The following is a 27,982-nucleotide window of genomic DNA, read 5'->3' on the forward strand; positions in this document are numbered from 1 at the left end:
GGTGCTTTGGAGGCCAGGCCATCGCCAAGCGGCTCTCTCTGGCCTCGACGTACCTTTCTCAGCTCATCCTTCTCCTTGGTGTGGGCGTCCTCCAGGATCTTGCGCTCCGAGTGGGCCCTCTGCAGCTCCGCCCGCAGGCTCTCCACCTCCTCCTGCAGCTTCAGGCTGCCGTCCTCACCTTGGCTCTGCTGGTAGCGGGCCAGCTCCTTCTTCAACTTCTCTACCTCCATGGTGTGTGTGGAGGTGACCGCCGACAACTGCTCCGACAGAGTCTTGAACTCTTTGTTCTGTGAGAAAGCCAGCAGAGAGGGAGAAGTGGAGAGTAAGGTTGTTGGGGCAGGAAAAAAACATGATGGCAGTTAAAAAAAAAAAAAAAAAGGAACTTCCAAGGTGGAATTAAATCTCACAATCACTGCATACTTGAGTGCTTTCCCAGCATCCCCCCTGACAGAACCCTATTGTGAACCCAGGAGAAATACAGGAACAGAAAAAACACCAACGCTGACATTCAAGAAGTATTACTGAGCGAGGGCAGAGCTGGAAGCTGGCTGACAGCAGTTAGCCTTCTACGTTTAGCTGGACAGACCTTGCAGCCAATTTTAAGTTGTGGGAACAACGTAGCTGGCTTCCTGGATCTGCAGCCTTTGCTTTTCAGGTTTTCTTGCTCTTTTACACAGGGCCCTCAAGCCCTTGGACTTGCTGGCACAAAGAGTTGCAACCTAATCGCCAGCTCAGAGACAAAGGACCCCTTCAGTATCCCCTCCTCCAAGGAGGCCCTTTACAGGGCCCCGGGGTCCCTCTCACCACCTGTCACCTCACCCTGTAAGACTCTGACTCCACAGACTGATGCCCTGGCAGATTCATCCATGCTGTGCCCCTGCAGACTGGGCACCCAAGTGAACAACAGGAAAGTGAGAAACATCCCCCCAGGTGCCTGGTACAGGTTTGCAAGGGCACTACAGAAGGGCTCACACAGAGGAAACACGGGGGACCTAGGGCCAATGTCAACTGCTCGTGTCAACATGGGCAAAAACTGGTGCTGCAGGACTTGAGAGCACCCGCTGAAAGGGGTCTGTGGGGAAAGTGAAGTAAGGCTCTCCAAGCAACCAACAGCCACTGATTATTCTTCATTGCTATTCTCTGTGGGAGCTCCAAGTAGACCAGAGCTGTTGGTTAAAATACCAATACACTGGGGCATCAGGAATCAATTACTAATTCACATCAGAAACTAAGCTTCACGGAAAGCCGAAGAATGTCCATTGGGCCCAGTGCACGATGCCATTCGTGCTGTGGGACCTCAAGCCTGGGACCTGCTGTTGGCGTCCAAGTAGAACATGTCCTGTTTTCATGTCACAGAAAGAGACTCTCCTACAGTCCAGGGAAATCCTCCGGTTACAATAGGAAATGCCCTTATGTCTGGTCTGGCAGCCAGCGCTGCTTGAAGTAATCATGAGAAATTCAGTTAGGTGTCATCCATTTAGAAAACTCAATCCTGCCTGTACCCACCCCTGCCCTGGTCTGAGTCCTCTGCCTGGAGGCTGAAAGGTCTCTGCACAAGGGGAGTGGACTCAGGGAGGGAGTGTGTGGTGGGTTAGCCATGTCCACTCTTCTCCACTCCAGACTGGCAGTTAGGTTCAGCCCAACGGTCACCTCCAGGTGGCATAGCTGGCTCAGATCATCACAAGAGTGGAGCAGAGGACTGGGCTCTAGGGGTTTCCAACTGGAGTTAGTGTGGAGTATGGAAGAAGGCACAAAATATGGTGGTGGTGGTAGCAAGGGGCACAGGTACCTCCCACCCCTCTGTAGACTCTCAGGGAGAACTATGTTCTGCAGATGACATCAACCTGCCACAGACACAGAGGACACCCTAGCACCCTCATGCAAAGATAACGTGACTCTCCAGGAGGTCGACTCTTCGTGGATGCTAACATCCAGGTGGACATGGGACTCGGGGAAGTCAGGATGTTAAGAGTGGATGGAGGCAGACAGACTTGTGTTCAGATCTCAGCTCTATCCCTGATCAGCTGCATACGTCCGATCAGATCACTCGACTTCTCTGTGCCCCAGTTTCCTCATATGTGGAAGGGGGACAATGGTAAGCCCTTCCTTGGAGTTTCATCAAGATTCAGGGATATCCTGATGCCTGACACACAGTAAGTGCCCCATAAACGGGAGCTGTCTTCTTTGCTCAGTCTGAACTCTTGGCTGATCACCTGAGGTGGTGGGGAGATTCCTAAGAGCAGCACCTGGGCACCTCCCTAGGTCATCAGCAGCATCCAAAAATCATTGCTGGGGACTCACTACAGCTGCACATTTTGTGCTCTGCAGGCATGATTTCAGAAAGGAAGACCCCAGAAGGACCCAGCAGTTTCCCATCTTATCCCCATGCCATGAGGTCCATATCAGGTGCCCATGGCTGTGCAGCCAAGCCTGACACGGGGTATGTATGGGTAGAAGGTGGGGACTTGCTCCCCCATAGACCCCAGAAACCCTCCTTACAATGGCGGCTAAGCTCCTCAGAGCTGCCTTTGTCAGTAGGACCTGGAGAGCTGGCCCACTCTGTCCTGCCCCAGTGAAGGCCCTTTCCTAATACCAGAATCTGGGGATTTCCAGACAGACCCCTATTCTCCTTGGGTTCCTCAGATATCCTGAGAGGATGCTCACCCTGCCCCTACTACTGAAGGGCACAGATCTGTCCTCAACTGCCAACAAGGAACTTGTTTGGGAAGGTAACTTGAGACTCTCCTATTTGTTACTCTTTCAAAAGCTTTTTTTCCCTCTCAAAGGTCTGCTTGGCAAGATTTTTTAGGCTTGAAGTATTACCCCACCTGAGGGATATGGCATTCACCTGTTCCTCTAGTCCATGATCCCAAGACCTGTGCTGACCTCTACAGCACTTTTGTATAAACCAGAAAGGGCACCACCTCCAGGGAGGAAGGAGGTCCACAGAGCTGCGTCTCTGCATGGACACAGCTGCAGGGGTGCACAGATTCCACAGGGCAGCAATGCTCCAGGGCTCACAGTCAGATGAGCAGAGCATAGGATGGTCTTCAGCCCTATTTGTTCCCATAGCCAACTATCCTTGTGCAGTGAACAACCTGCCGAACTGTATGGAAGAGGCTTCAAGTAGTTCCCAATTAATGGTCTACAGACCCCTGGGGAAGGAGGTGAGGAAATCATTGCAAGACTATCTGCATCATGAAAAATAACATGTTTCACATGTGCTACCAGCACTCAATTGGGTGCTTACTATGGGGCAGGCACTGTACTACATAATTCACATATACTAACTCCATCCAATTCTCAAAATCCTATGTAGTGAGACTGATTCATATCCCCATTTCAGTTAAGGAAACTGAGGCACTGGAGGCCAGAAAACTGTGAATTATGCTATTTGTCAAACGTACTTGGATGCTCTTGTGAATCATAAAATAACTAATTTAACGTACCTACTAAGTGTATACTAAATATACTGAACCAGTCTGATTTAAAAGGCTACTAACTGAATCCATATGATTCTATCATATTTTTTCAGATAAAACATTTAAATACAGCATTGTACTCCTAAAGGTCTAAAACTTGACCCTCATTATAAAAGAAAAATTGTAGGTTCAAATGGCCTACTCACTCTACATGTTGTATCTGAATAAAGGCAGAATTGTAGACAGCCAAGTTCATAGGCTACATCATTTTGGCTAAAAAATGTCACAGCACAGGCCTGCATCAGGGACAGTGTAAGAAACGGCCCCAGGAACTGTTACTGTATTTACTGTTTAAAGATATTCTGAAGTAGCAGTTTCTGAGATCACAGATTACAAAAGCCCACAGGAAAAAGTTTCAGTACAAGGGACAGCTCCAATCCTCTTCCACCAGTTTTTCTCTTAAACTCTCAAATGATCCTATTTCCTCCTTTCTGGTTGCTTGGGAACTTGGTGCCAATTTTGTGTCTTGTCACTTTAGTTCGGTGCACGAAACCTTAGCCATGAATTTTGGCACTAACCTTACCCTCGTGTTATCCTTCAATTTCCTCCTTTGCTGACTCCTTGACACTGGGAATACTTTTAAAACAAAACAAAAAAACTCCACCAGGTAATCTTATAGTGCAGCCTGGAGTTGGCAACCACTACTTTAGCCACATCATAGCATCGGTTAATTTTTGAGCTAGAGGTTACTTTAGAAATCTTAGGCCAATCTCCGCTTACAGATTCAGCCGTAATCCCAAGCTGTCAACTCTGGTACGAGTGTAACTGAGACAGAACTCAGGCCCCCATCCAGCTAGGATTTTTGTCCACTACCCCATGCTGCTCTGACAAATACCTTGGGACGTCTTTGCCTGTCCTCTCCTTCCAGCTTAAGAACCTCGTGTGTCAGGAGAGCAGTGACCAGAGTTGTCTCTGGGCATTACACAAAGAACAGAAAGACAATTCCAAATGGCCAGCCCCATCTGCCAAGAGACTTCAATAAACAAGCATCTCTGAAGACCTGGTACCAAGATTATGCTGATGCCTCCTTCTCACGAAAGAATGTCAAGCATGTTTGATACCGGGTCACACACCCCACTGTAGAAGACCAACTGGTCCAAGGACAATGCCATCTATATGTGAATGAACCCAAAACAAAGCTAAGAGTCCTCCTCGGATTGAGGAATTCTCTTAAGTCAAAAGAATCTCCTAATGTGCAGATATCCTATAATTTGGTTGGGGACAGAACCTTCTCTGGAGCCAGACTGCCAAGTTTTTCAATCCTAGCCATGCTACTTACTAGTGTGTGACCTTGGGCAGGCTGCTTAGCCTGTGTGCCTCAGTTTAAAGTGGGGATGAGATTATCTCACAGGGTCCTGGTGAGGATTACATAAATTAATACAGGAGAATGTGCCTGGTACATAGTTGGGCAATGCAGGGAGGGGTACCAGGAAGCAGGATCTAATCCACTCCTTTTGCCTCTTCTGATCACCCTCTGCACGTAGGGCAGCCTGCCCAGGGTGGATAGCACCTGCCACCACTCACAGATGTTTGCCAAGCAGGAAGCTTAAGGCAAAAAGCTCTTTTAAAAATAGGCCTTTTAAATCTGCTTCTCTTTGATGTTCCAGCACGTGGGTTGTAAAATATCAGATTTATTTTTAACCTCACCAGTTAACTTCAGAAATCAGCAACGCCAATGCAGGGCCCTGGGGCTGGAAACCGAGGGCTGCAGTGACTGGGCAGTACACAGGGCTCCCGGCAGGGTGGCCAACAAAGCCACTCGTCTGACTACCCTTTACTCAGAAGGTTAATTGGCAAATTTTAACTATGCAAATGTCTTTTGTGGTCAGTGATCAATGGCCAGAACAACAACAGCGACAATAACAAAACCTGGGCCCGTCCCTGTACTTGAGTTTTTCAAATGGCCAATCCTTTCCAGTCCTATCCCTCTGGGCAGATGTGCCTTCATCCACGACTGGGCATTATCACTGCAGGCCGACCAGGGGCAGGTACCTAGTGTCCTCCACCCTGCACTTCAACTTGCTGTATTGCTCCCTAAGAACTCAAGCAAAACAGACACCCTGTTGAACTCACATCAGGAACGTAAACATCCAGGACAACAGCTTCTTCTTGAGAAGACTGGTCTTTGCAAGAGCAGAGAAGCAGGGACATTTTACTACCATCTATACAATACTTCTGGACTGCTGTTTGGGGTAGGTGGTTTAAGTATAAAATGGCTTATTTTCTTGACCTATTGGGGTCTTGTGAAGCTTGAAAAATGCCCAGCCTAGAATAGATGCAATACAAGGGAGTGACCTCCAGGGCAGTGCCTGGTGACTCCAACTCGGATTCTCTCTCAACACTGCACAAACACACTGTGGCATTCTTTGTGTTCTTCTCCCTCCCTTTCCCCTGTCCTTTCTCAGGAGGTGATTGAAACCCTCCAGGCCACTGCAGGAGACTGCTCCTATGGTCATCTTACTACCCTGCATGAGGCAAACTAACTGTGAGCCTGCTTTCAACGCTGGGAACCCGTATTAGCAAGGACTATGCACAGGGAAGGGCTAACAGTTTAGTGATGTTTGGGGTTAAGAAAACTAGCATCATCCTCATTATGGCTGTGGGATCAGACAGATCGGGCTGGAATGCTGGTTCTAGAACTTTCTAATTCTGTGACCTCAGCAAGGTACTTAATGTCCCTGATCCACAATTTCCTCATCTGTAAAATCACTTCACAAAGTTGCTATAGGATCAAATGAGAGTGAACATAAAACACTGATCACAGGGCGTGGCACGTGAGAGTGCACAGGAAATCATCAGGGTAGTGGATGCTGTTGGCCACACTACCTTAATATTGTTCCCTTGCAATACAACATCCATGTGTGTCAAAGTCATCCTCTGCTCACCAAGCCTAACGAAGCACCAGAAACTGTCAAGCACCAAGTTGTTCCAAAGAGGAGAATGAAGAAGATTGGCCACTGGGGCCACCAAAAAAAGTGGGTGTATGGGAGTGTGTGCACACATGCCTTTCTCATCTTTCCGACCTGGTGGGGGGTGTCGAGCATCCTGGGCTTGTTTCGGATTCCCTGCAGTGCCCTGCACAATACCCCACACACCCATAGAGACCTGACCAATGACTTGTCACTTGTGGGACTGGTTGAGAAGGTGGTTAGGGTAGGAAAAGGAAAAAGCATAAATATAATAGTGGTAACCATTTCCTGGGCTCCCTAGTGCATACCAGATCCTTTGTGCATGTTCACTCACTCTTCTTCCAGCCCTAGAAGCCCCATTTTATGGATAAGAAAACTGAGGCGTGGAGGGATCAGGTCACTTGGTTTCTAAGCAGCAGAGTTGAATGTGAACCGGATTCTTTCGGATTCCAAAGCATGTGTTTTTCCCACCACACAACGCAACAGAGGCCAAAGAGCCAAGTGGTAAAGAACATGGGCTCCAGAGCCAGACCAGTGGGGTTCAAATCATGGCCTTCCAAGGTCACCTGTGTGACCTCCACCTGTCAAGAATGGAGGATGATGCTATTCACCTTATGGGGCTGTTGTGAGGGTTAAACAAGTTCATACAAAGCACCAGGACAGAGCCTGGCAGGCAGCGAAACCTCCCCATCAACATGAGCTAAGATGACTACCCCAGGCTGCCTCTACAAGGGCAGGAGACCATGATTTTGACTACTGTAGTAACAAATTACCATAAAGTTACCAATACAAATCTATTACCTCATGGTTCTGGAGGTCAGAAGCCTAAAAGGGGTCAGAGCAGGGCTGTGTTCCTCCTGGAGGCTCCAGTGGGGAATTCATGTTACTGCTTTTCTAGTTCCTGGAGGCTGCCTGCATCCTGGGCTCATGGCCCTGCCTCACTCCAACCTCTGTCACCACATCCTTTCTGAATCTGACCCTCTTGCCTCCCTCTTGCGAGGACCCTTGTGAATACGCTGGGCCCGCTCAAATAATCCAGGCTTGTCTCCCCATCCCAAGACCCTTAATTACATCTGCAAAGTCCCATTTGCCATGTGAGGTCCCATATTCACAGGCCCTGGGAATTAGGATGCAAACATCTTTGGGGGCACTATTCTGTCTGCCATAGTCAGTAGACGTTCCTGCCGAGTGATCTTCTCGGGATGTCTGTGCTCCCTCAGGTCTCTGACACAAGCAGTTCCCTGAGGATTTCTCTCAAAGGCCCCCCTGGTGCCTCCCACAGCCCCCAACCCCTGGCAGGGAGCTCCTGATGCTGACCTGGTCATCAATCTTCCGCTGCAGCTGGACCACCTTGTTCTCCATGCCCACGTTGAGACGTTTCAGGTGCTCTGCTGAGCGGGCCTCAATCTTGAGGGCCTTCAGCTCCTGCTTGGCCTTAAGCATGCGGAAGGCACACTGGATGACGATGGCCGCGCCCCGCAGCCGCTGAAAGCGCCTACGTGCCACCCAGCCCCGCACATGCTTCTGGAGGATGGTGGCCTTGTGCTCCATGAGGACCTGGTAGGGACAAGCACACACCTGGTGGGTTTGCACTGCAGGACAGGAATGAGGGACGCTCACACACTGCCTGGAGACAGGGAGAGCCAAGACTGGCCTAGTTTTAGGAGATGCAGAGAGGACATGCCTAACAAAGTTTTGGTGGCTATTTGTTTCATGAACAAGTTTTAACTAAGTTCTGCAGCAGCCTATCTACCTGCAAAGAGGCAGCTGTTAAACTCTTGTTTTTAGTAGTTTGTTTTACTTTGTTTTATTGGTTAGGGAACCACAGCATAAAAACCTCTCAAGTTGGAGGGACCTGAAGATAAACCCTGCTGGCATCTTCCCATTCAACAGATTCAGCTCCCCTCCCTGGTGATGGGGAGCCCGGGGGATGAGATTCTCTAGTCAGAGTCCATGATGAGCCAATGACTTATAGGTACAAATATGGCTTGTAATTCACTTTCCTTTTTCTATCAAGTTACCAACCACTCAGAAAACGAGATCCTCAATGTGTCTACCCTAATGCCTTGCAAAAGAAGTATTTGTGGGATAAATGAATAAACGAGCAAATATGCCCAGTATCATAGCTCTAAGATAGAGCTGGGTTCAAGCCTAGTGCCTCCCAAATGTCATGTGCCCTTCCCTGAGGACATCACACAGATGTCACTGATCTCCCAGGAACGTTCACAGAACGACCTCCCACTGACCTGGGTTTCCCCATCTTACATCACTCGGTGCCACCCTGGTGTCTGATCACATTTGATTTTTCACGGTCACTTCAGTGTTTTATTAGAAAATCAGACCTTCTCTGACCATAAAAGAGAAAAATGTTCTCTTTAGGAAAAAAGAATATTTTAGACCTTTCCTTCCAATCTGTCCTTCATCCTAGCTTTGGGCTTCAGCTGTATCGGAGTGATATGCTGGAATGGCTGTGTCCTGACTCAAGGCTACTGGGTAACTCGGCTTCGCTGGAATAATGGCCTGGCAGGGAGGTCGGGGTCCCGCTGCCCTGACCTTACCTTGCTGGGCTTCAGAGTCCTATCCCACTAAATGAAGCGGTGAGACCCGACGATACCTCATATTGCCCTCTGCTCTCAAGTCTGAGCGAGCCCAAGACAGGTCACCAGGCTCTGCCACTGGCTGACCAAGTGCCCTTGGGCAGGGGACAGCGTCCCCGAGCATCTCAGCTGTCAAAGGAGCATGACGACACGCACCCATCCAACCTATGATGGTTACTCTCACGTGTGGACTTGCCAGGCCTCACGGTGCCCAGATTAAACACTGCTTCTGGTGTGTCTGAGGGCGTTTCTACAGTAGATGAGCATCTGAATGAGTGGACTGTCCTCCCTGCAATGTGGGAGGGCATCATCCCTAAGGGCTCAAAGAGAACAAAAGGCAGAGGGAAGGGGAATTCGCCCCTTTCCTCCTGCCTCACTGCTTGAGTTAGGACATCATTTTCTCCTGCACTGGGACTGGGATTTACACTATTGGCTCCTCTGGTTCTTATGCCTTCAGACGTGGACTGATTTACACCCCTGCCTTTCCTAGGCCTCCAGCTTATAGATGGTAGATTATGGGACTTCCCAGCATCCATAACCATGTGGACAATTTCCTGAGAGTCCCCATATTTGTATACACACACACACACACACACACGGTCCGTTTCTCTGGAAGATTCTAATATACTATACTTTATGGGACTTTGAAAGGACTCAGTGGGAGCAAAGGTGTCAAATCACTTAGAAGAAAGTTAGGAGCACACCCACAATGTTCGTGGTGGCGACAATCCATTTGCTGCTGCTTTGACTCCCAGTGTGCAGCCCCTGAGTCCCAGGGGCAGGGCTGGTGGGGTGGGGGGTGGGGGAGTGGCTACACACCTGCTGGTAGATTCTCCGCACGAACATGCCCCGAGTGAAGGCCTGGATGGTGACGGTGGCCCTGTGGACCCTCTGGTAGGCCAGGCGGGCCCTCCGCATGCGGTACTGCTTCTGGAGCATGATGGCTGCTCGCGTCCTCCGCAGATGCTCGGCCAGCCTGGGGAGGGAGAGCACAGGCGGGCCCTGCTGACGGAGGCCTGGGAGCCGTGTGTGAACGCAAGCCATGTGCTTGGACGCTCCAGGCTGAGCCCATGTTGATCACGCTCTCAGAACACAGCAATGCCACAGGTACCTGGAGCTCAGGCCCTGAATGGCAGCATGAGCATCTTCCGTGTTGTCTAAGAGGTCTTCCCAAAAGTTTAAAGCTCAGTCTGAGCCTCCCAAGCCCTGCTCACTCCCCCTCCCGTGAACCCCTCCCACCAACCTGGGCAGTCCCCACTGACACCACGTTTACACTTCTGTCGGTCTCCGGTACCTCACTCAGCTTGGAGATGCCAACAGCCAGCTCTCAATCATGCCCCCCATATCTAGCAAGGGCCAGGCCTGTAGGTGCTCGGTATATATTTGCTGAATGAATAAAACCTTCACAGGCCTGCACCCTATCTCCCTGCTCTCTCATCTCCCCTGCCCTTTCCGTCTAGGATGCATGAAGCATGGACATCTCTACTTTCTTGTTTCGCTTCTCCATTCCCCACCACACCCCCCAAGTAAGACAGAGTTAGTCTGACACTTCTTACCCTTCAGGGCTTTGTTTGATGCCAGGTGCATAGTAAGTGTTCAGAAACTCAGTGTATTAAAAGTTAGAAAGGCTCTCAGAAGTCCTCTAGCAGAGGAGGAGGGAACCCACGAGCCCCACCCCACGTGAAGGGAGTCTGGTTCGACAGTCTAACTCTTCGTAGGTACTTTCTCCCTATGTGGGCCCTGCATGTCCCCCGGGGCACGAACTCCCACAGGGAGAACACAGGCCAACTCTGTTTTAGGTTCTCCCTGTCCTCTGGGTAAGACAGAGTTGCACACACAGGGGCACTCAGCAATGACTTGGCTTATGGGCACAGACTGCTGACGATTACTTAGCGTTGGTGCTACTGACAACTTTCTATTTCTATAGCTTTTGTTCCAGAGATCATCTTTTGGTGATTCAGAGGTGATCAGTGGCATTCATCATCTCTGGTTAAGCCCGGGGAAACAGCCTACAGCAAGGATGTGAAGGCCAGCATGAGCAATCTCGAACTTTCGGATACAAAGGATGCCTGATCTGGCTTGTAACTCAGGTGCTTTTTTTCCTTTTAATGTTCCAGCAGAAGTGACTGAACAGCCACTTGTCAAAGTTTGACTTCCAAATGCAAGACTTCATGGAATAAGGAAATCCCTACATCGTGAGCTCGTGGATCTAGAACGAGGGGTGGGTCTCGTGGGAGGCTGTGTCCCACGTGCCCTCTCGGTGGAGAGGCTTATCGACCCAACGAGACCAGGTGGGAGGGAAAGTAGTTTGGGCTGCATGGTGCTGGGCTGCTCTGCCCCTGCATAGCCACCTGTGGCTAAAGTCATACCCTCAGTACTGGCTCCAGGCAATGAATCTACCTAAGGACCTTCCCAGGATCTTTCCAGCTCTCATTCCCAAACTCCTGGGGGATTTGGAAAATGGTGCTGTAAAATAAAGAAGCTTAGTGGAAGGGGTGAAGGCTGAATTGGTCTTTTTTTCTAAAAGAAGATTACTTTGGGATTTAGGCAAAGGGAAATTAGTGGTTTTGTGGCACACAGGGCCCATCCTAGATTAGTACTGGTGGGATGGGGACAGACTGGGAGAACCAGGAGTCTTGGAGCTAGACTTACTCCCTCAGGTGAGAAGGGCGCAGGAGACATGTACCCAGTTCATGAGAGAAAGCTGGGTGCAAAAAGAACCACTCTAATCAGGCTGAGGCAGGCCAACCAACCAAGCCCCCCTCCCCCGTGACCTGACACACCAGATGTGCCCCAGTTTGGCTCACCTGCGGGCCAGGAGCCCTCGGCAATACCGCTGCAGAGTTAAGGTAGTGGCCTTCAGCCTGCGGTATTTCACCTTCTGCAGCCAGCCCCGGACGGTTTTCTGGATCATGATCGTGGCTGCCCGGAACTTGTCAGCCCGAAGCTTCTCCAGGTAAGCCACCTGGCCTGCCCGGAAAAAGATCTTGGTGCGGCCAAACTGGAACTTGTCGGGATCCTTTACAAAGCAGGGAGGGGAGCATCAGTGAGGTAACATACCTTACCATCCAGTCTTCCGTGCAGCGTTCCCTGGTCAGAGCTTGCATACCCCTGCTCCTGAGACACACCCCAACTCTCAGCATTCACTGAACAGACACTAAGTCCCTACTACTAGACATGGGGTTACTGTGCCCAGGCCGCAGCACTGAACAAGATGCCTGCCGTCAGGCAACTGACATCATGGTGAGAGGAGAAAGGCAAGCAAACCAAGGCAAGGTTTTCAGGCAGCGAAGATTCTGAAGACAGTAAAACTTGGGATTTAAGGGTGGGTTGGGTATGCTTAAATAGGGTAATCTAGGAAGGCGTTTTTATGGAGGTGGTATTTGAGCACAAACCTAAATAAACTAAAGGAGGCATCCCCAGAAGAGTAGAACAGATGCAAATGTCCTGTGGTAGCAAAAGCTGGGTATGTTTGAGGAACAGGAGAGTCAGGAGGGTCAAGTGTGGGGGCAGAAAGAACAAATCACCAAAGGCCCCACAGGCCACAGTACACAACTGGGATGGGAAGCCCCTGGTGGTGCTCTGAGCAAGGAAATGACCCGCTCAGATCATTTTACAAAGATTATCCTCAAATGGCCATACCATTGTATGCATAATTTCAGATTGCATATAGCTCTCCAAAGAAATTTTATTTGACTTCAGACTAGGTTTTGAGATTTGACATATAATTACTGTCTTAATTGTATCTAATTAGGTTAATGTTAATTACCTTTCCCTGTGCTCACCCCTGTGGCTAAGGAAAGACGACCCAGCAGTGTGCTTGCAGACAAGCTGGGGTACAGTACTTGATAGTTAACCCTCTGTAACTGAGTGCTCTTCGTAGATAAACTCCTATCTAATTTTGTTCATCGGCACGAAGACCATAAGGAAGAAGTAATGAGCCAAGGTCTAAGAAAAACACACACATGATAGAATGTCTCAGGTTGACAAATGGCTCTGAAATAATGCTGAATCACCACGTTTTACAGGTTCCTCACACAGGCAAGATGAAACTGCCTAAGCTGGGACACAGTGTCTAGCTGGACGGTCGCCGACTGTCCCCATTCACAGCCAGGCCACAGGCGGAGCTGGGAGAGGTTAGGTGTGGGACGGGTCCTCATCCCTGCCTCTGTTCAGGGCCAAGGGCCAAGTGCCCAGTGGGCCCTCAGCACACGCTGGGAGGGATGGGCCGGATGAGGGGAGAAGCCCCCAGGCAGCTGAGGCCCTGCCTTCATCACTGCGCTACTGGCCAGGGCTCCCTCTCAGTGAAGAGGGGCTAGGGAGCAAAAGGTGGGTGGCTCAGCCCTCACAGTCCGGAAAGACGCCTGGCAGCTCAGGCTTCAGCAGAGCCAGGGCCTGGGGGTGTCTGCTGCATCCCAGGAACCAGAGCACAAACGCTTGTTTCCTCTTCTGGAAAAACCACCAGGAAGGGTATGACTTGGTCTGCAAAGCCACTGTTTTCATAAGTAAGGATCCTTCTGAAGGTCCCATCTGCTGTAGCCAGTCACCACTAGCCTGATGGCCACTCTCTCCTCAGCTCACGTGTCTGGGGCACGTCCCCTACCTCAGACCTGCTTTCTCTAACCCTCGGAACTTGCTGACGACACCGTTCACATACCACTCAATCAGGGGTGATCTTCTGAGAGCTCCTCTAAGAATCATAGACTGAGGGGGCAGAACGGAATCTCAGCAATCCACCCCAAGCCACTCCTTTTACCTCACGGATGCCAAGACCAAAGCCTGGCATTCAGGGACTCCCAGGCCAGCGGTCTCTCGCCGCACCACGCCCCCTCTGCAACACCATCTCCTCTCCGCACGCCGTGCACACATATTTCCTTACGCTCCCTGGACTCCCAGCGGACGCTTGCTAATATTCTGCTCCCCCGTCACGATCAAGACTCAGGTCTCATAATCTGATTCCCGCCGGTGGGGTCTATAATCACACCAGGTACTAGCATCCTGGAAGGCAGGGCGCATGTGTTATGCTCTTTTATAAGGCTCACGGTGAGCGACCATTCTAGGTTAGAGTACGTAGAAAGGATGCAATACACGCTGGTGGGATTAAAGAATAAACAAACTCCAGTAGGGGATGAAGGGCATTCCTACAATCCCTGTAGGAGGAGACAATCACTCATGAACGACCTCATGAAGCTGGCCCCAGGCTCCCTCCCATTAAACTCCCAGCTATTAAGCACCTGTTGCCTGGCCCACATGCCACCAGCTTCTCTCCTCATCACTGTGTTCTAAAATGCACTGGCACTTGCTTGGTGCTGGCAGGTGCCCTTCTAGGCTAACGTGTAGCTTCACCCTAGGTAGCACTGGTGACTAGAAGATGAGGTCCCCAAAAGGGGAGGGAAACAGGAAATACAAGGTCCCCGGAGAAGTCTTGAAGCACTGATCCCTATTCTTTCTGCAGAAAGGTTAATTATGCACGGTGACATTAGTCAATGAGACTGGCTCAATGGGCACTGTGATTCAGAGTGGCTGCGGGGTGTTGAGCCGGTCCACCTGTAACACCTTGGGGAACTCTGATCGGCTTTCTAGACTTCAGTTTCCTCATCTACAAAATGAGAAAGACGCTTGCATCCCCCTAAGGCGCCATGCGAGTACTAGAAGAGGGATGTGAAGGGTTAAAGTGACTCCTAAGTGCTTCATAACCATGAGCTATTAGTGGCAGGTGACAGTCGTGACTGCCCCTCCCCCCCCCCCCCCCCCAAGCTGGGAACCCATGCAGCCACCTGCACAAACTCAGAGCTCCTGTAAGAACCAGTCATGGTGCCAGGGACACAACAACGGGATCCCTGACATTTCAGTGTTCATAGTCTGGTGAAATGACAAACTCTCAACTGCAAGACAAGGGGGTAGGTAAATGCAATAATGGAAGACAGAAACGGAGTGCTGGTGGCCAAAAGAGGACGGGGGTCGCTAACTCCTTCTGGGAAATCAGACCAGGCTTTGCAGACCAGAAGGCATTTTAAGAGCCCAGTCGGGAAGGAGGGTGGAACCTAGGCAGACAAGGGGAAGAGGAAGAAAGTCTCTCAAGCAAAGGAAACGTCACACATTCATACAATTTTCGTTAGGGTATACACTTAGTTCGTTCCAAATGCTCCAGCTGTGATCGGCTCATTGCTTATAACCAGGGGCTGGGCATTAACACAAAGACTGTCCTCTGCAGTAAAGGATACATGTGTCTGCAACACAGGACACCATGCACCAGGCTTTTGGTCAACGGCAGGCTATTTATTAGTGGCTTACTTTTAGGAAGTCTGAAGTTATATGTGAATTTTTTTTTTTAATGTGTGTGTGTGGCGGGGGTGGGGGTGATGCCCTTTACACCTACAATGTGTGAGAGTGAACTGTATTTAAAATTGAAAATTTTTTGATCTAGTTCTCTCCATTACGTTACCTTTCGGAAGGGAAGATGTTTGATGTAATCTAACCCTTTATCAAGACCATTTTTACCATGTCCTGCTAGAATCCCTGAATACTGTGGAGCTAATATTTAGGATACACCCCTCACAAAGGGCCCCAAAGTAGCTCCAGTCTCAAGGCTCAGGTTTGAGTTCAGGTTGTGTTAATTACATCTGTTGCCTTATTTAAAACAAGCCTTTAGGGGAAGGCCGGAGGCCGGCTGTGCAAGAAGAAGATAGGAAAAGTGCACCTATTTTCCCAAATGCTGACTTCCAAGCTGTGCCTGGGCTAGGTCAGAGCCCCTGGGCAGGTGTGCGGTGTGGGCAGATAATATGGAGCCTCAGGCTTTGGAGAAGCCAGAGCCACAGGCCAGTAGCGGCTTCATTACAATGTGTACAAACATTTTTACTTTTTACACGTGCCGAGACATGAAAAAAGTCCGCCATATACGTGAAGGGATTTCTCTTTTAAACTCGCTGATGTTGGAAAATGGATGAGCATGTCAAACAGTTTTAATAAGAAAGATGAAGACCATGAGGGCTGATCACTCCCCCAATTCCCAAGGCATTCGGGTAAGCCTCCAGGGGTGCACCAGCTCACCTTGATGAGGCTTTCCAGGACAGATCTGCAGATGGCCTTTTTGTCTGTGTTGGCGAGCTCTCTCTTCTTGACCAGCACCCGATACCGGTTGAAGAAGTCGTGGTAGGCCCACCTGGAGGGAAAGCAGGTGCGTCAGGTGGCAAGGCCTGCCTCCCAGCCACAGAAGGGCCGCAGCCATCTCAGTGCCCCATAGGGTCGCTAGTCCCGGCATAAAGCTGTTTCGGAGCAGTAAAAAACCATTCCTGGACATACTGTCTTCCTCCAATGTGAGAATTTCAGTGTGTGGCTGACTTATACAGTCATGAGTGGAAGAGGGAAAAGGAGGGTTTGGAGGTCTCTCTGGGAGGACTGACCAGAGGCCGGACCACTCACGGGGTTTCTGCCCAAGCACGGAGCTCCCCTTGGCTGCTAGAGGAGGAACCTTGCCTGGGACACAGCTTGGTTTTAAATGTTGGCTTTCTCTCATAAAGTTAGTACTTCTCGTTGAAGACTTTTAAGTTTGTTTTGAAAGAAAGAGACACCGCATGAGTGGGAGAGAGGAGAGAGAGGGAGACAGAGAATCCCAAGAAGGCTCCACAATCAGTGTAAAGCCCGACACAAGGCTCGAACCATGAAACTGTGAGATCATGACCTGAGCTGAAACCAAGAATCGGAAGCTTAACTGACTGAGCCACCCAGGCACCCCATTTACATGCAGAAAATATACATCAGCAAATAAAAGTTGGCCTTATCCTAACCCCCAGTGACACTACCACTCACACATTTTGGTATACGTTAGAAGAAATCTTTTAATTTTGACGTTTGTTTTTGAGAGAGAATACGAGCAGAGGAGGAGCAGAGAGAGGGTGACACAGAATCCGAAGGCTCCAGGCTCCTATCTGTCATAGAGCCCGACATAGGGCTTGAACCCACGAACCACGAGATCATGACCTAAGCTGAAGCTAGATGCTTAACCGACTGAGCCACCCAGGTGCCCCAGAACCATCTTCCTGCCCAAAGCAGATTTCACCTATCATTTCTCCTGTTTCATTAGAGTAATGTGAGCCCACCATGAGGTATTCAACTCCCAAATTAAAAACAAAAGCAAAAAACCCAGAGCACTCACAATCCCGCCACCTTTTCAGTAATTGTGCTTTGGTATGTTCTGGAAGGGAATCTTTCAGAAGGCCTCAAAGGCTGTCTCTTGGCCTCTGAGGAGATCTCTACTTAAATCTCCCTTCACACAGATGTTCACTCTGACCCTCCATGCTCCTTCCCGGTTTCCAGCTCACAACCTCCTCACATCACACATTCTGTTTCTACACAGTTCTACTCTAAGGGGACAGAATTTCCCATCTGAATCCCTCTGCAGGTGAGCTCGGCCATCCGTCCCCATCGGTTCTGCATCCTCGGCAGAGGCATCCGTCAGCCCCAGCTCGCCCCGTCAGAGGCATCAGGGGCTGCCATACACGCCCTGTCCGTGGGAACACACGCGGTTCTCGTCGCCTGTTTGGGAATCATTTAGGTGCTGCCTCCAGATTGTGCATCTGAGGCCTGGCTGAGTGTCCAGTGAACTCATTCATCTCATTCTCATGTGTTAGTTGGGGTGGGGGGCGCCTAGGTAGCTTGGTCGACTGAGCATCTGACTCGATTTCAGCTCAGGCCATGATATCATGGGTTCTTGAGATCGAGCCCCACATTGGGCTCCGTGCTGACGTGGACCCTACTTGGGATTTCGCTTTCCTCCCTCCCTCCCCAGTGCATGCATGCGTGCTCCCTCTCGTAATAAATCAACATTAAAAGATATTTACCAAATAAAAATTTTTCAAGAAGTATTATTGAGTAAATGGATTGTACCCCTTTCTCCTGAAGCACATTTGCCTTTAAATGGGGTCCTCCAGAAGTTTCATGAGAAAAACGGAGCACGGCGGAGTATCAGGAACTCCTGCTGGGTGGTGAGCAGGGCACGCTTGGCAGGCTGGTTCTTTTGGAGCTCCTCCTCGAACTCCACAACCATCCGCCAGCGTGGGCCTCCTTCGGGTCCCCCTCCCCCTCCCGGGCCACGCTCCTCAGCACCCTGGGAGGCAAAGGGAAATGGAGACCAAGCTCCCTGCCTCTCCATCACGTCCGTCACCTTCCTTGGTTCGGTGGCAGGTGTCTCACAAAGCTCCGGGTATCGGAGAGGGTGTCAGCCTAAGAGCAAGTAACAAAAAGCATTCTCCCCTTTACATTTTTTACAGTGTAAAAGTGGTGTTTAGAAGTTCTGCTTTTTATAACTTTTATTGAGATAACTCACATACCATCAAATTTTAAAGTGGACAATAGATTTTAGTATATTTGCAGAGTTGTGCAACCATACCCAGTATGGAGTTCCAGAACATTTTCACAGTCTCCTGCAAAGCTCCCATTCCCATTATCAGTCATTCCCCCCCTTCCTTCGGTGGGAGAGCAGAGAGGTGCTAGGAGCCCCTGAGGCCTCTTGTAGGTCTGGGGAAAGGTTCCTGCTGCCCTTATGCCCTTCACTGACTGAGCTCAAGTTGTTTCCTGACCCTCCAGCTGCAGAGGGGCTGTGAACCAAGCCCACCGACTCCCAGACCATCTCAAACAGGCAGTTTTTTATGTTATTTTGGAGAGAGAGCACAAGCAGGGGAGGGGCAGAGAGAGCAGGACCGAGGATCTGAAGCAGGCTCCGTGCCGACAGCAGTGAGCCCGATGTGGGGCTTGAATTCACGAACCGCTAGATCATGACCTAAGCTGAAATCGGATGCTCAATGGACTGAGCCACCCAGGAGCCCCTAGAACAGGTGGCTTTATACGTGGAAACATGTAAGGCTATCTACCTAGCTAAATGCTACTTCAATTATTCCAGTCATGTACCATAAACGTCAAGAAAACTTCTGAGGCCTGACCGATCTCAATTCTGGAGGCCTAGGACCAGAGCTGGAGCTGATAAGCCACAAATCAGATGTGCGTTTTTGACACATGCAAATGTTACCGGACTTCTGAGCTCTTTCTGCCCCAACCCCCTAGTTTTAAAAACAGGCCTCGCTCTCTGATACTTCCACATTGGGCAAGATGCAAACAGAATGATGTACACACAGAAAAAGGGCTTTGTGAAGTCTTAAGTCGTCTTCTTCCTCTGCCCGCCCATCAACATGTGCCTTGTCATGCATCTGTTCCTGTCCACAGGGAGATGTGGGCTCTCCTTTGAAGCCAACTCAGCACCTTGTGTGTGACTTTCTGCAGGCACCTCCCCCATCCTGCAATACAGTTATTTGTGTACTCACTCGTCTTCTCTCTCCCTACGAGTTTGCAATTTCTCTGGGGGAATAATCAGAGCAGCATTTAGCTGGGCTAAAAACCTCAAACGGTTCTAATTTGAAGATCTCTTAACTGCTGACAGTTCCATAACTCAGGGAGGTTGCAGGCTCAAGGAAATGACAAGATGGTAGGCAGATGTGACTGCAAAGACACCAAGGCCAGTACAGAACGAGCTAGGAGTACAGAAGCCAAGAAGCCTGCTCTGACACGGACAGGATGTGACCTTAGGCAAGTCACATCCTGGATTCATCCCACATGGATGTCTCCAAACTGGAGAGGACATCAAGTGCCTTGCAAAGTACCTCCCACACTTTGGTGGCCAAGGAGTTCATGCATGTGGACTGCTTAGAAAGCTTCCCAAAATCTAAGGTCTCTCCCTTCCCACCTAATGCTCTCCCCCTATTCTTACAAAGGCTTCATTGGATACTGGCACCAGGGTGACACTGATGGGGGAGGAGTGTGCCTGCAGCAGACAGACCATCCGCTGAGAAGGGCTTGGGCAGGTACTCCCTCATGAGCTACCAAAGGGGAACGTGGCCACCATGGGGTCTGGGCACATACAAGTGTCCTTCAGCCAAGGACCCAGAATCAATTGTGGATTCCCTTTTCCGTGAAACTCTGTGCTCTTAAAGTCTTTGCATGAAAGGCTCCCTCACTTGTAGAAGGAAAACTTTCCAAGCGAAGCTAAACAGAATACGTGATTAGTTTTCCAAAAGTAGCGTTTCTTAACAACTTCCTGATTTGGTAGGAACATCTGGATGGAGGTTTTTTGTGGTCATGTAAAAATTAGGAAGACCCTCTACAGGACCACAGGGTGTCCAGGATTTCCACTTGAGGTACTCTACCACCATGGAATCTTCCTCCCTCAGCGTTTTCACGGAGATGTGGGATACAGAGCTTTATGCCTTCTCCACAAGATAGTTTTTATACATATGTTAGCTTCTCTGCTAGACTCTGGACACCCTTGGCTGGGTAAGGCTACATTTTTAAACTTCTTTGCACCTTTCACGGTATCTTCATACACACGTTTTAAAAGAATAAGTATTTTCCTGACCAATAAAATGGTTGGAATCCCAACATTAAATCTTTCCTCTTTACTAGCATTTCTCCCAAAGGGCACTATTGGCTTTGGGGCAGGACAATCCTTTTGGGCTCAAATGGACACAAAACATCTTCAGACCATCACCTGCTACTCCATTTGCTGAAATATGCAAAAATGTTCCCTTTTACAAAATCTTTATTCTAGAACATACTTCTGGTCTAGAAAACCACCATCTTGAGAACCAACCCTGCCTACCATCTGCCTCTACAGTGTGAGTCCACTGCTTCCATTCCTGCTCTTTCTGCCCTCCTCAGGTGGCCCTGGACAGGTCCTCCCCCACTCATAGCATGGCTGTGTGGCTCATGGGTCTGGATGTATCCTTTAAGCCAATCCTGAGCCCGGCTGCTCTTCCATTTCACATTATTGCTGGTAGAAGAGCTTCCATCCTTAGTCTATTACCAGGCCCCAATAGTGGCTTCAACCCTGGGTTATACAGAGTCATAGTGGCCTCAGGGACAGAAGTCACATTCATCCCAGCTCTCCCCGGATTTGGACTCACAGGCAAGGGGCCTGGCTGAATGTCCTGGACATCAAGGACATACCCTGTGTGTCCCTGGCCTGCTAGGGAGATGTGTAGATCTGGTAAAGTTGTCACAACTGGGGGTGTGATTGCTCCTGGTAAGAAAGGGGAGATCAGAGGCAGAGGCGAGGCTGGACAGACACTTCCTGGTAACTAGCTCCAAGGCTCAAGACAGCACACAGTAAATACAACTGCTGTGAATGGCAGAGCAAACACAGGGCGATATTTTGGTTGTCTGAGTTCTCATCTAGATACTAGATTCAACCATCTACATGTGGGACATTCTAGAGAACATGTCTCCTTGTGAAGCCCTCCATGGATGAAGGTGAACAGATGGAGTGGATCCGTCAAAGTGGTAGCACTTTGCACTTCCCTTCTCTTGGATAGATTCCCTCAAGCAAGCCTGGCTGGATTAGACCAACTCTAAGAGTCCCTCCAAGAAGACCAGGGTAGGAGGCTCTATGTCACACGTTCTCTCCAACAGCAGGCCGCCAGAAAGAACCCCTGAAGATGGCATGTCAGGTTACCATAGGGCCAAAATGGGGAACCTATTTGCAAGTCTAATCTGACAAACATCTAGCATCTAGAAAATATAAAGGACTCCTACAGCACCAAAGAGACAAATGACCCAATTAAAATATGGGCAAAAAATCTGAACGCATTTCTCCAAAGAGGATATACAAATGGCCAATAAGCGCGTGAAAAGACGCTCAACATCAGTAATCATCAGGGAAATACAATCAAAATCATAGTGGGATACCACCTGACACCCCCTAGGATGGCCATAGTAAAACAAACAATAAGTGTTGGCAAGAATGCATAGAAACAGGAAGCCACGTCCATCGCCGGTGGAAGTGTAAAATGGTGCAACCACTGTGGAAAATGGTCTGGCAGCTCAACAGGGTAAACCGAGTTGCCACGTGAGCCAGCAATCCCACTCCTAAGTATATAATCAAGAGAAATAAAAATGTATGTTCACATAAAAATACGTACGTGGATGTTCACAACAGTATTATTCACACTTGCCAAGCAGCAGAAATAACCCAAATGTCCATTGACCGATGAGTGGATAAAACATAGGGTATCCTTATGATATGACAGTATTAGGCAACATAGAAGAATAAAGTTCTGGTACATGTTAAAACCTGGATAACACAAAAGGCCACTTATATGCTTCCATTTGTATGAAATGTCCACAGTAGGCAAATTTATAGAAAGGAAAATCAAGTAAGTGGTCGCCAGAGCTAGGAGGAGGGGGAAGAGGTAGTGACCACCAGTGGGAACAGGGCTTCTCCCTGGGGTGAGAAAACATCCACAATTAGTAGTGACAGTTGTACAATTCTGGGAATATAATGAAAACCACTGAAGGATTTTTTTCTTGTACATAAATTACATCTCAATTTTAAAAAGTCAACGTGATGAACAAATGAGATGAGGTTTGTTGGGGGGGGGCGCTTTGTAAAGTAATACATAATACATGGCATTTGTCATCATTTCAGCACAGGTATTCGTGGAAGGCTGAGTGCCGAAGTAGCAGGGTGTTCACCCCCCACTCATACCACCGACAGCCTGGATTTGCTTTCCCCCTTATCCCCACCCTCTATCCTGGGCCTCCCAGGGGAACACAGGCTGAGCCTTCAAGGTAGCCCCAGGTCTGAAGGAAGGAAACCAAATCCTTCCCCCATAACCGAATTCTTCCCCATTGGCTCTGAGCTGCAGCCAAGATACAAAATGAGGAACGGAAAATGTATTCAGTCCCAGCACTGCCCAGATACAACCCAGCATCTGCAGCTGACCAGTGACCAACACTTGCTTCCAAGGGAGAGTTTCGAGGCAGAGAGCATTCACAAACAAGCTTCCCTGTGGCTGTGATGTGCAGTCCCGATTGAGAACCATGCGACAGATTGTGTGTGGTCCAAGGAAGGGAGCACAGCTCTCAGGCAAAAGCACCAGAATTAAAGGCTGCAAGATCTTGGGACGAAGAACTGGTTCAGTCTGAAATAAGTTCGTTCTTAGTGGGCTTTAAAATTTTTGTTTTGAGAGAAAGAGAGCACGCGTGCACGCACATGTGGACATGTGCACGTAAGCAAGGGAGGGGCAGAGAATCTCAAGCGGGCTCCAAACCCAGCGTGGAGCCTGACATGGGGTTCCATCTCCCCACCCTGGGATCATGACCTGAGCCGAAATCAAGGGTTAGACGCTTAACTGACTGAGCCCTTGGTGGGACTTTTAACAGCAAGGCAGGTAACCACGTGGCTGTTTAATCGTGATTAAATGGAAAGGTGAACAAAGCAACTTCTCCAGACTCCGCCTACTTCCAAGGTCCTGTGCGGTTTCATCCACACGGGGCTGAGGGGACGGAGGCTGGCAAGTGAAGTCTTCTCAGAAAGCATCAGTGAGTTCTTCTAAGGTGAACAGGAAATGAATGGAAGACTTAGGAGGAGTTATGTTTTTAAAATATAAACATTGCGTATTCAAGTACCCTCCCCCCTCCAACACACATGTTGTGGTTAAATGGAACTTGCTTCGCAAATCCCGTGGGACACAACACTGCTCTGAACCCCACAGAGGGAGCCAGAGGACGGCACAGGAGCCTGGGGATGGTGGCCAAGCCTCTCATCCAGACAGGGCATTTATCACGGTGCTTTGTGTACGTAACAGACATATTTCTTTGCCACGGCAGTACATTTCAAATTGAATGATGTATTTTAAGTCAGACTCCCAGAGAGCCATAGTTCTCAGAGAGATAAAAATAGACAAGTATACTAGTGCCCGAGGGTGGGGTGAGGGCGCCCCAGAGAGCCGCCACTGGCCTGCCAACTTGGTGTCCGGGCTCGCGGGGCTTTGGGGGCATAGGACACGTGTTTGTTTCAGAATAGGGCCAACTATGCCCAGGGCATCAGTAGGAAAGGGCTGCCCTCTGCATGGGCTCCCGGGGAAGTGCCCTCTGGACATTTTATCACGAGTCCCTGTGACCCTGGGCCATGCACAGTCTTCCTCTTTGGCATTTTCCTCTCTGCAAAGTGGCATGTGCCCTTTGGCCATTGAAGTTGGAGACACACAGGAAAACGTTCTAAGTCCTAACTCCCCTCATCAAAGAAGGCAGGGAAGTTTCCTGCGGAAAACAGCTGGGCAAAGTTGTGGTCACCTGACGAGCTAAACCAAGTGAAATCACTTTGCTGTGTTGAGTCTTAACACCAAGGAGGTGAGTTCTTTTGGGGATGACTCCCAATCCACTCAGGTCCCTCTGGGCTCAGGAAGGACTCCCCAAGTCAAGGTAACAACATGACTGCTCAGCTCTACATTCTGAGGTAACACACGCGAGTCCCTGGTACTTCCTTCAAAAGCTAACCCCTTCATGGGCACGCATGAGCTGTAACACCTCACTTACTTGATCCCCAGACACAGCAGACGCACCTCTCTCCTGGATGAAGCAGGAAGGGAGGTTTTTTTTTTTAAGCCGTGAGGTCACTACAAATGGTTACCATGATTGGCAGGGGCAGAACAGGGAGGCAAGGGGTGGAGTCAGGAGACTGCAGGTGTGGTAGCTTTGCCCCGCAGCCCTCTCCCCAGCCCTCACCACTGCTCCCCCCACCACCCTGGGCCCTGTGGCTGGGGAAAGGGGATTCAGATCTAAATGGAGTGGATGCATGATTCAGCTCTGCCTCAACACTAACAAAAGTGCCATAAAACTACGGTGCCTCTTTCCAAAAGGTAGTATTTCAAATGGCAGTTCGGGGAGGGAATCCTCTGAGCCTTCAGCAAAATCTGCTAAGACAGCAAAGGTAAGGCAGCATTCTGGATCTAAGCCCAAATGTTTACATCACAGCGTTAAGGAACATTTTTTGTGATACCGGAAAATCCCAGTCTTTCCTTCCTTCCCTAAGCTCTCCACAATACTTGCAATTATGGAAAGGTACAGATGCCCCTCGCGATCACCTCCTAGAAAGAGGTGTGGATCCATTAGAGAGGCAGGGAAAGACACCCATCAGCTGCCCCCTAAGAGGCAAGTCTGCGGGCATCTCAACTTCGAAGCAACTCTGATTGCAGCCAGGTGGAACGAACAGCAGGAGAAGCCGTTTTCCATATGGGTCTCAAGACTTGGAGGCAATGTGCTCTCTCAGCTGCCAAGGAAGAGGTTGTCTGGATGAGGAGAAAAGCCTGGCTGGCATGCTAAGAATGCAAGATTGAACAGGAAGAACTGATTGAGGACTGACGGGCAGAGAAAGCCTCTTCCCCGATCACTGCGCAGGGGACATTATCGTCCCTTCCGTGCCTGGACACCGCCCTGCTTCCAGGCTGGCAGTATTCTCCCACTCTCCCCACCACCCCCCCAGTGCAAAGCCTCCTCACCCTTCAAGGCCCACCTCAAACCTCACCTCCTCCACAAAGCCACATTTCTTCTCCAACTTGCACCTAATTCTATGTTGCTGTTTTAGGTTTTTATCACCTCTCCCAGACCGTGAGCTCCTGACAGGCAGAGGCCGGGACTTAGATCCTTAATCCCCTCCCAGCCATTGGCACAGAGCTAGATGCTCAACAGGGGATAGGACACGGAACAGGTGGCCAGATTAACAAGGAAAGGTGGCATGAAGGCAAGAAAACATTTTCTACAGCAGCTCATGTGAGACCACGGGAGTCAAGTCCTCTCCCCGCTTCCTCTTCCACCTCCTAGAACAGATGATTCTGTGCTGCGGCAGCAAAATCGGGAGTGTGGGTGGCACACCCCGTCGCTCTGATTTCCCAGCGAGGCTGCAAGCAAGTACGGCGGGTGAATCCGAGGTGGCAGAGATGCGCGGGACCTGTGCCTGAAGCGCTATCTAGAGCTAACCACATCAGACCCAGACTTGTAGCTTCTCCTTGACGTTCTCCAAGAAGAGAGGTCCACGCCCTCCGCAGAGCGCTTGTTCTGATAGCAAACTCCTCGCTGTTAGAAAGTTCTTAGCAAAAACACGTGGCTCCTTACATACAGAGACAGATCCCCCAGTCCCACCTGCCCTAGAATAGCTCATTTTCACACGCTTCCCTGGTTCCGTCTCCCCGGGCTTGGCAAGGTCCCAAACGTTCACGCCTCCCAGACAAGCTCACCATCAGTAGCACCGTCATGTTGTAGACAAAGATGAGCACCTGGGCTTCTGGGCTCACCTGGAGGGCTCTGTGCTGCACAGCACAGGTGTGGCCGTGAGGACCCATGATCCCTAAGTTTCTTGTACAAGGACCCTCAACAGTTTAACAGGGGACAACTCAGCTCCAGTTTTGACAGACTTTAGATAATTCTTGGACTGACCTTTTCAATTCCTTAAAGGACTCTGCAATGATCTTTTAAGGTGACCAAACGTTTCAGGGTTTCACAAAGACAAAGCTAAATATTTCTGGTACAGGCCTGTTTTACCCAGATAATTGCACCCATGAGCATGTAGTTTCTTACTCATCTAAATGAGTGATAAACATGTTATTAAATGCTTAAGTGCCCAGCACTGTGTGGAGGACTTTAGAGGCATTATGTCATTCATTACACACGCCTATGATGTAACTACTTAGTGATCCGGGAACGCAGGCTCAGAGATTAATTTCCTCGCTTGAGGTTACCTAGCTGAGGAGAATGGGAGCAGACGATGGAAGCCAGGCCTGACTCCACCAAGGCCAAGGCTTCAACCACCAGCCTCCTCTGGCTATGGCCCAGGGTTCAATTCTATAATCTGGACTTCTATTTACAAGCTGGAGCAGGCAGGGTGCAGTTTTACACCAAGCCTCAGGTCTGGGCCCAGCCCCCAGCGGGCAGGCATAGAACCCTACTCTACTCTTCACTCCTGTTGAACCAGTTTGGATGGTAACACTCTAACATGAGCAGGAAGATGCTTGGCAATCACCACATAGCCGGGCAGAGGAAGGGTGTGTCTAATCTTCGCTCAACCACAGCAAATGGCGACCCTGAGCAGCTCACTTCTTTCTGCGAGCCTCCTCAGCAAAAGTGCCTTTTAAATCATGACGCACCTGGGTCTATATACAAAGCTCAAGTAAGGTCAGACTGTAATATCCTTTCTACCACAAATTGCCATTTTCCATCCCTGGTTATTTCATTAAATAAACAAGATGCTGGTCATGCCCCGTCACACTGATTTCCTGAGCCACTAGTGGGCTGTGAAGCAGTTCCTAGAAACACTGAGGGCAGCAGACTAAAGACTTTTGGGGAGTCCAATGGAGCAGGAGTGGGGCCTGGCTGCCTGGGGAGCCCGCTTTGAAAAGCCATGCATGGCCGGGCAGCTCCTTCAGGTCCTTGCCACGTTCCTAAGTTGTAGGAACCATGTGCTTGGAGCAGCCATTGTATGTGGATCCAACCGGCTAGACTACAGTTCCTTGAACTCAAGGCTGAACTACTATGCCCGTGGCCTGAGCCCCATTCTCTCAATCAAAAGACTGATGCTGGGCACTGCAGGGCAGACACAGCCCGCACCTGAGAAGGGCAAGCAGGGCTCACCTCATTGATCATGGAGTTGCCAGCAGTTCGCGCTCAGCCCCTGGGGCTGAAAAAGGAGATGGAACCCCAGGGTCCTTTCTTCTAAGGAGAAGAGATGTGGGTCAAAGAAAATACTAACAGGCTTCTGCCCTGGCCAGAGTAGACCCTTCTGAACAATGCTCGAACCTGCTGGGTTTGGAAAAGCTGCCTGGAGGTTGCAGATTAGTGACAGTTCCTTGTACTTTCCGGGTCAAATGCAAACTCCTAATTTCACCACTAATTTGATTCCCGGGTCTAACTTTTGGGAACTGCTCACGGTCAAGTTGCTTCTTGGTATACAACACTGCTGCATACGAAGTGGTTCCTTAACTGTAGTGGCCAAGGGCTGGCTGGAGACGGCAGGGAGGAGGGGAGGCCTGGAGACATGTCCTCCTCCCATTTCCAGCTTCCTCTGTCTCCCTCCACCGCCTGGCACACATATGGAACTTCTTTGGACAGGGGGTCCCTGTGGAAACCACCACGGGCTCTGGGATGCTACACTGGTAGCATCCCTGCCCAGCTCAGC

General features: G+C 49.8%; 1 protein-coding gene across 1 annotated transcript in view; it reads right to left on the reverse strand.

Annotated features, from left to right (window-relative positions):
- MYO5B (myosin VB) overlaps positions 1 to 27,982 on the reverse strand; it is a 230,963-nt gene that overhangs the window by 54,657 nt on the left and 148,324 nt on the right. The window contains exons 18-22 of the mRNA XM_053205589.1: positions 16,039 to 16,150; positions 11,796 to 12,007; positions 9,808 to 9,964; positions 7,709 to 7,948; positions 54 to 287 (exon numbers count right to left, since the gene is read on the reverse strand). Of these exons, the coding sequence (XP_053061564.1) occupies positions 54 to 287; positions 7,709 to 7,948; positions 9,808 to 9,964; positions 11,796 to 12,007; positions 16,039 to 16,150 (955 nt within the window). The remainder of the gene's footprint in view (positions 1 to 53; positions 288 to 7,708; positions 7,949 to 9,807; positions 9,965 to 11,795; positions 12,008 to 16,038; positions 16,151 to 27,982) is intronic.

Source organism: Acinonyx jubatus, chromosome D3, assembly GCF_027475565.1.
Source record: "Acinonyx jubatus isolate Ajub_Pintada_27869175 chromosome D3, VMU_Ajub_asm_v1.0, whole genome shotgun sequence".
Lineage (NCBI taxonomy): Eukaryota > Metazoa > Chordata > Mammalia > Carnivora > Felidae > Acinonyx > Acinonyx jubatus.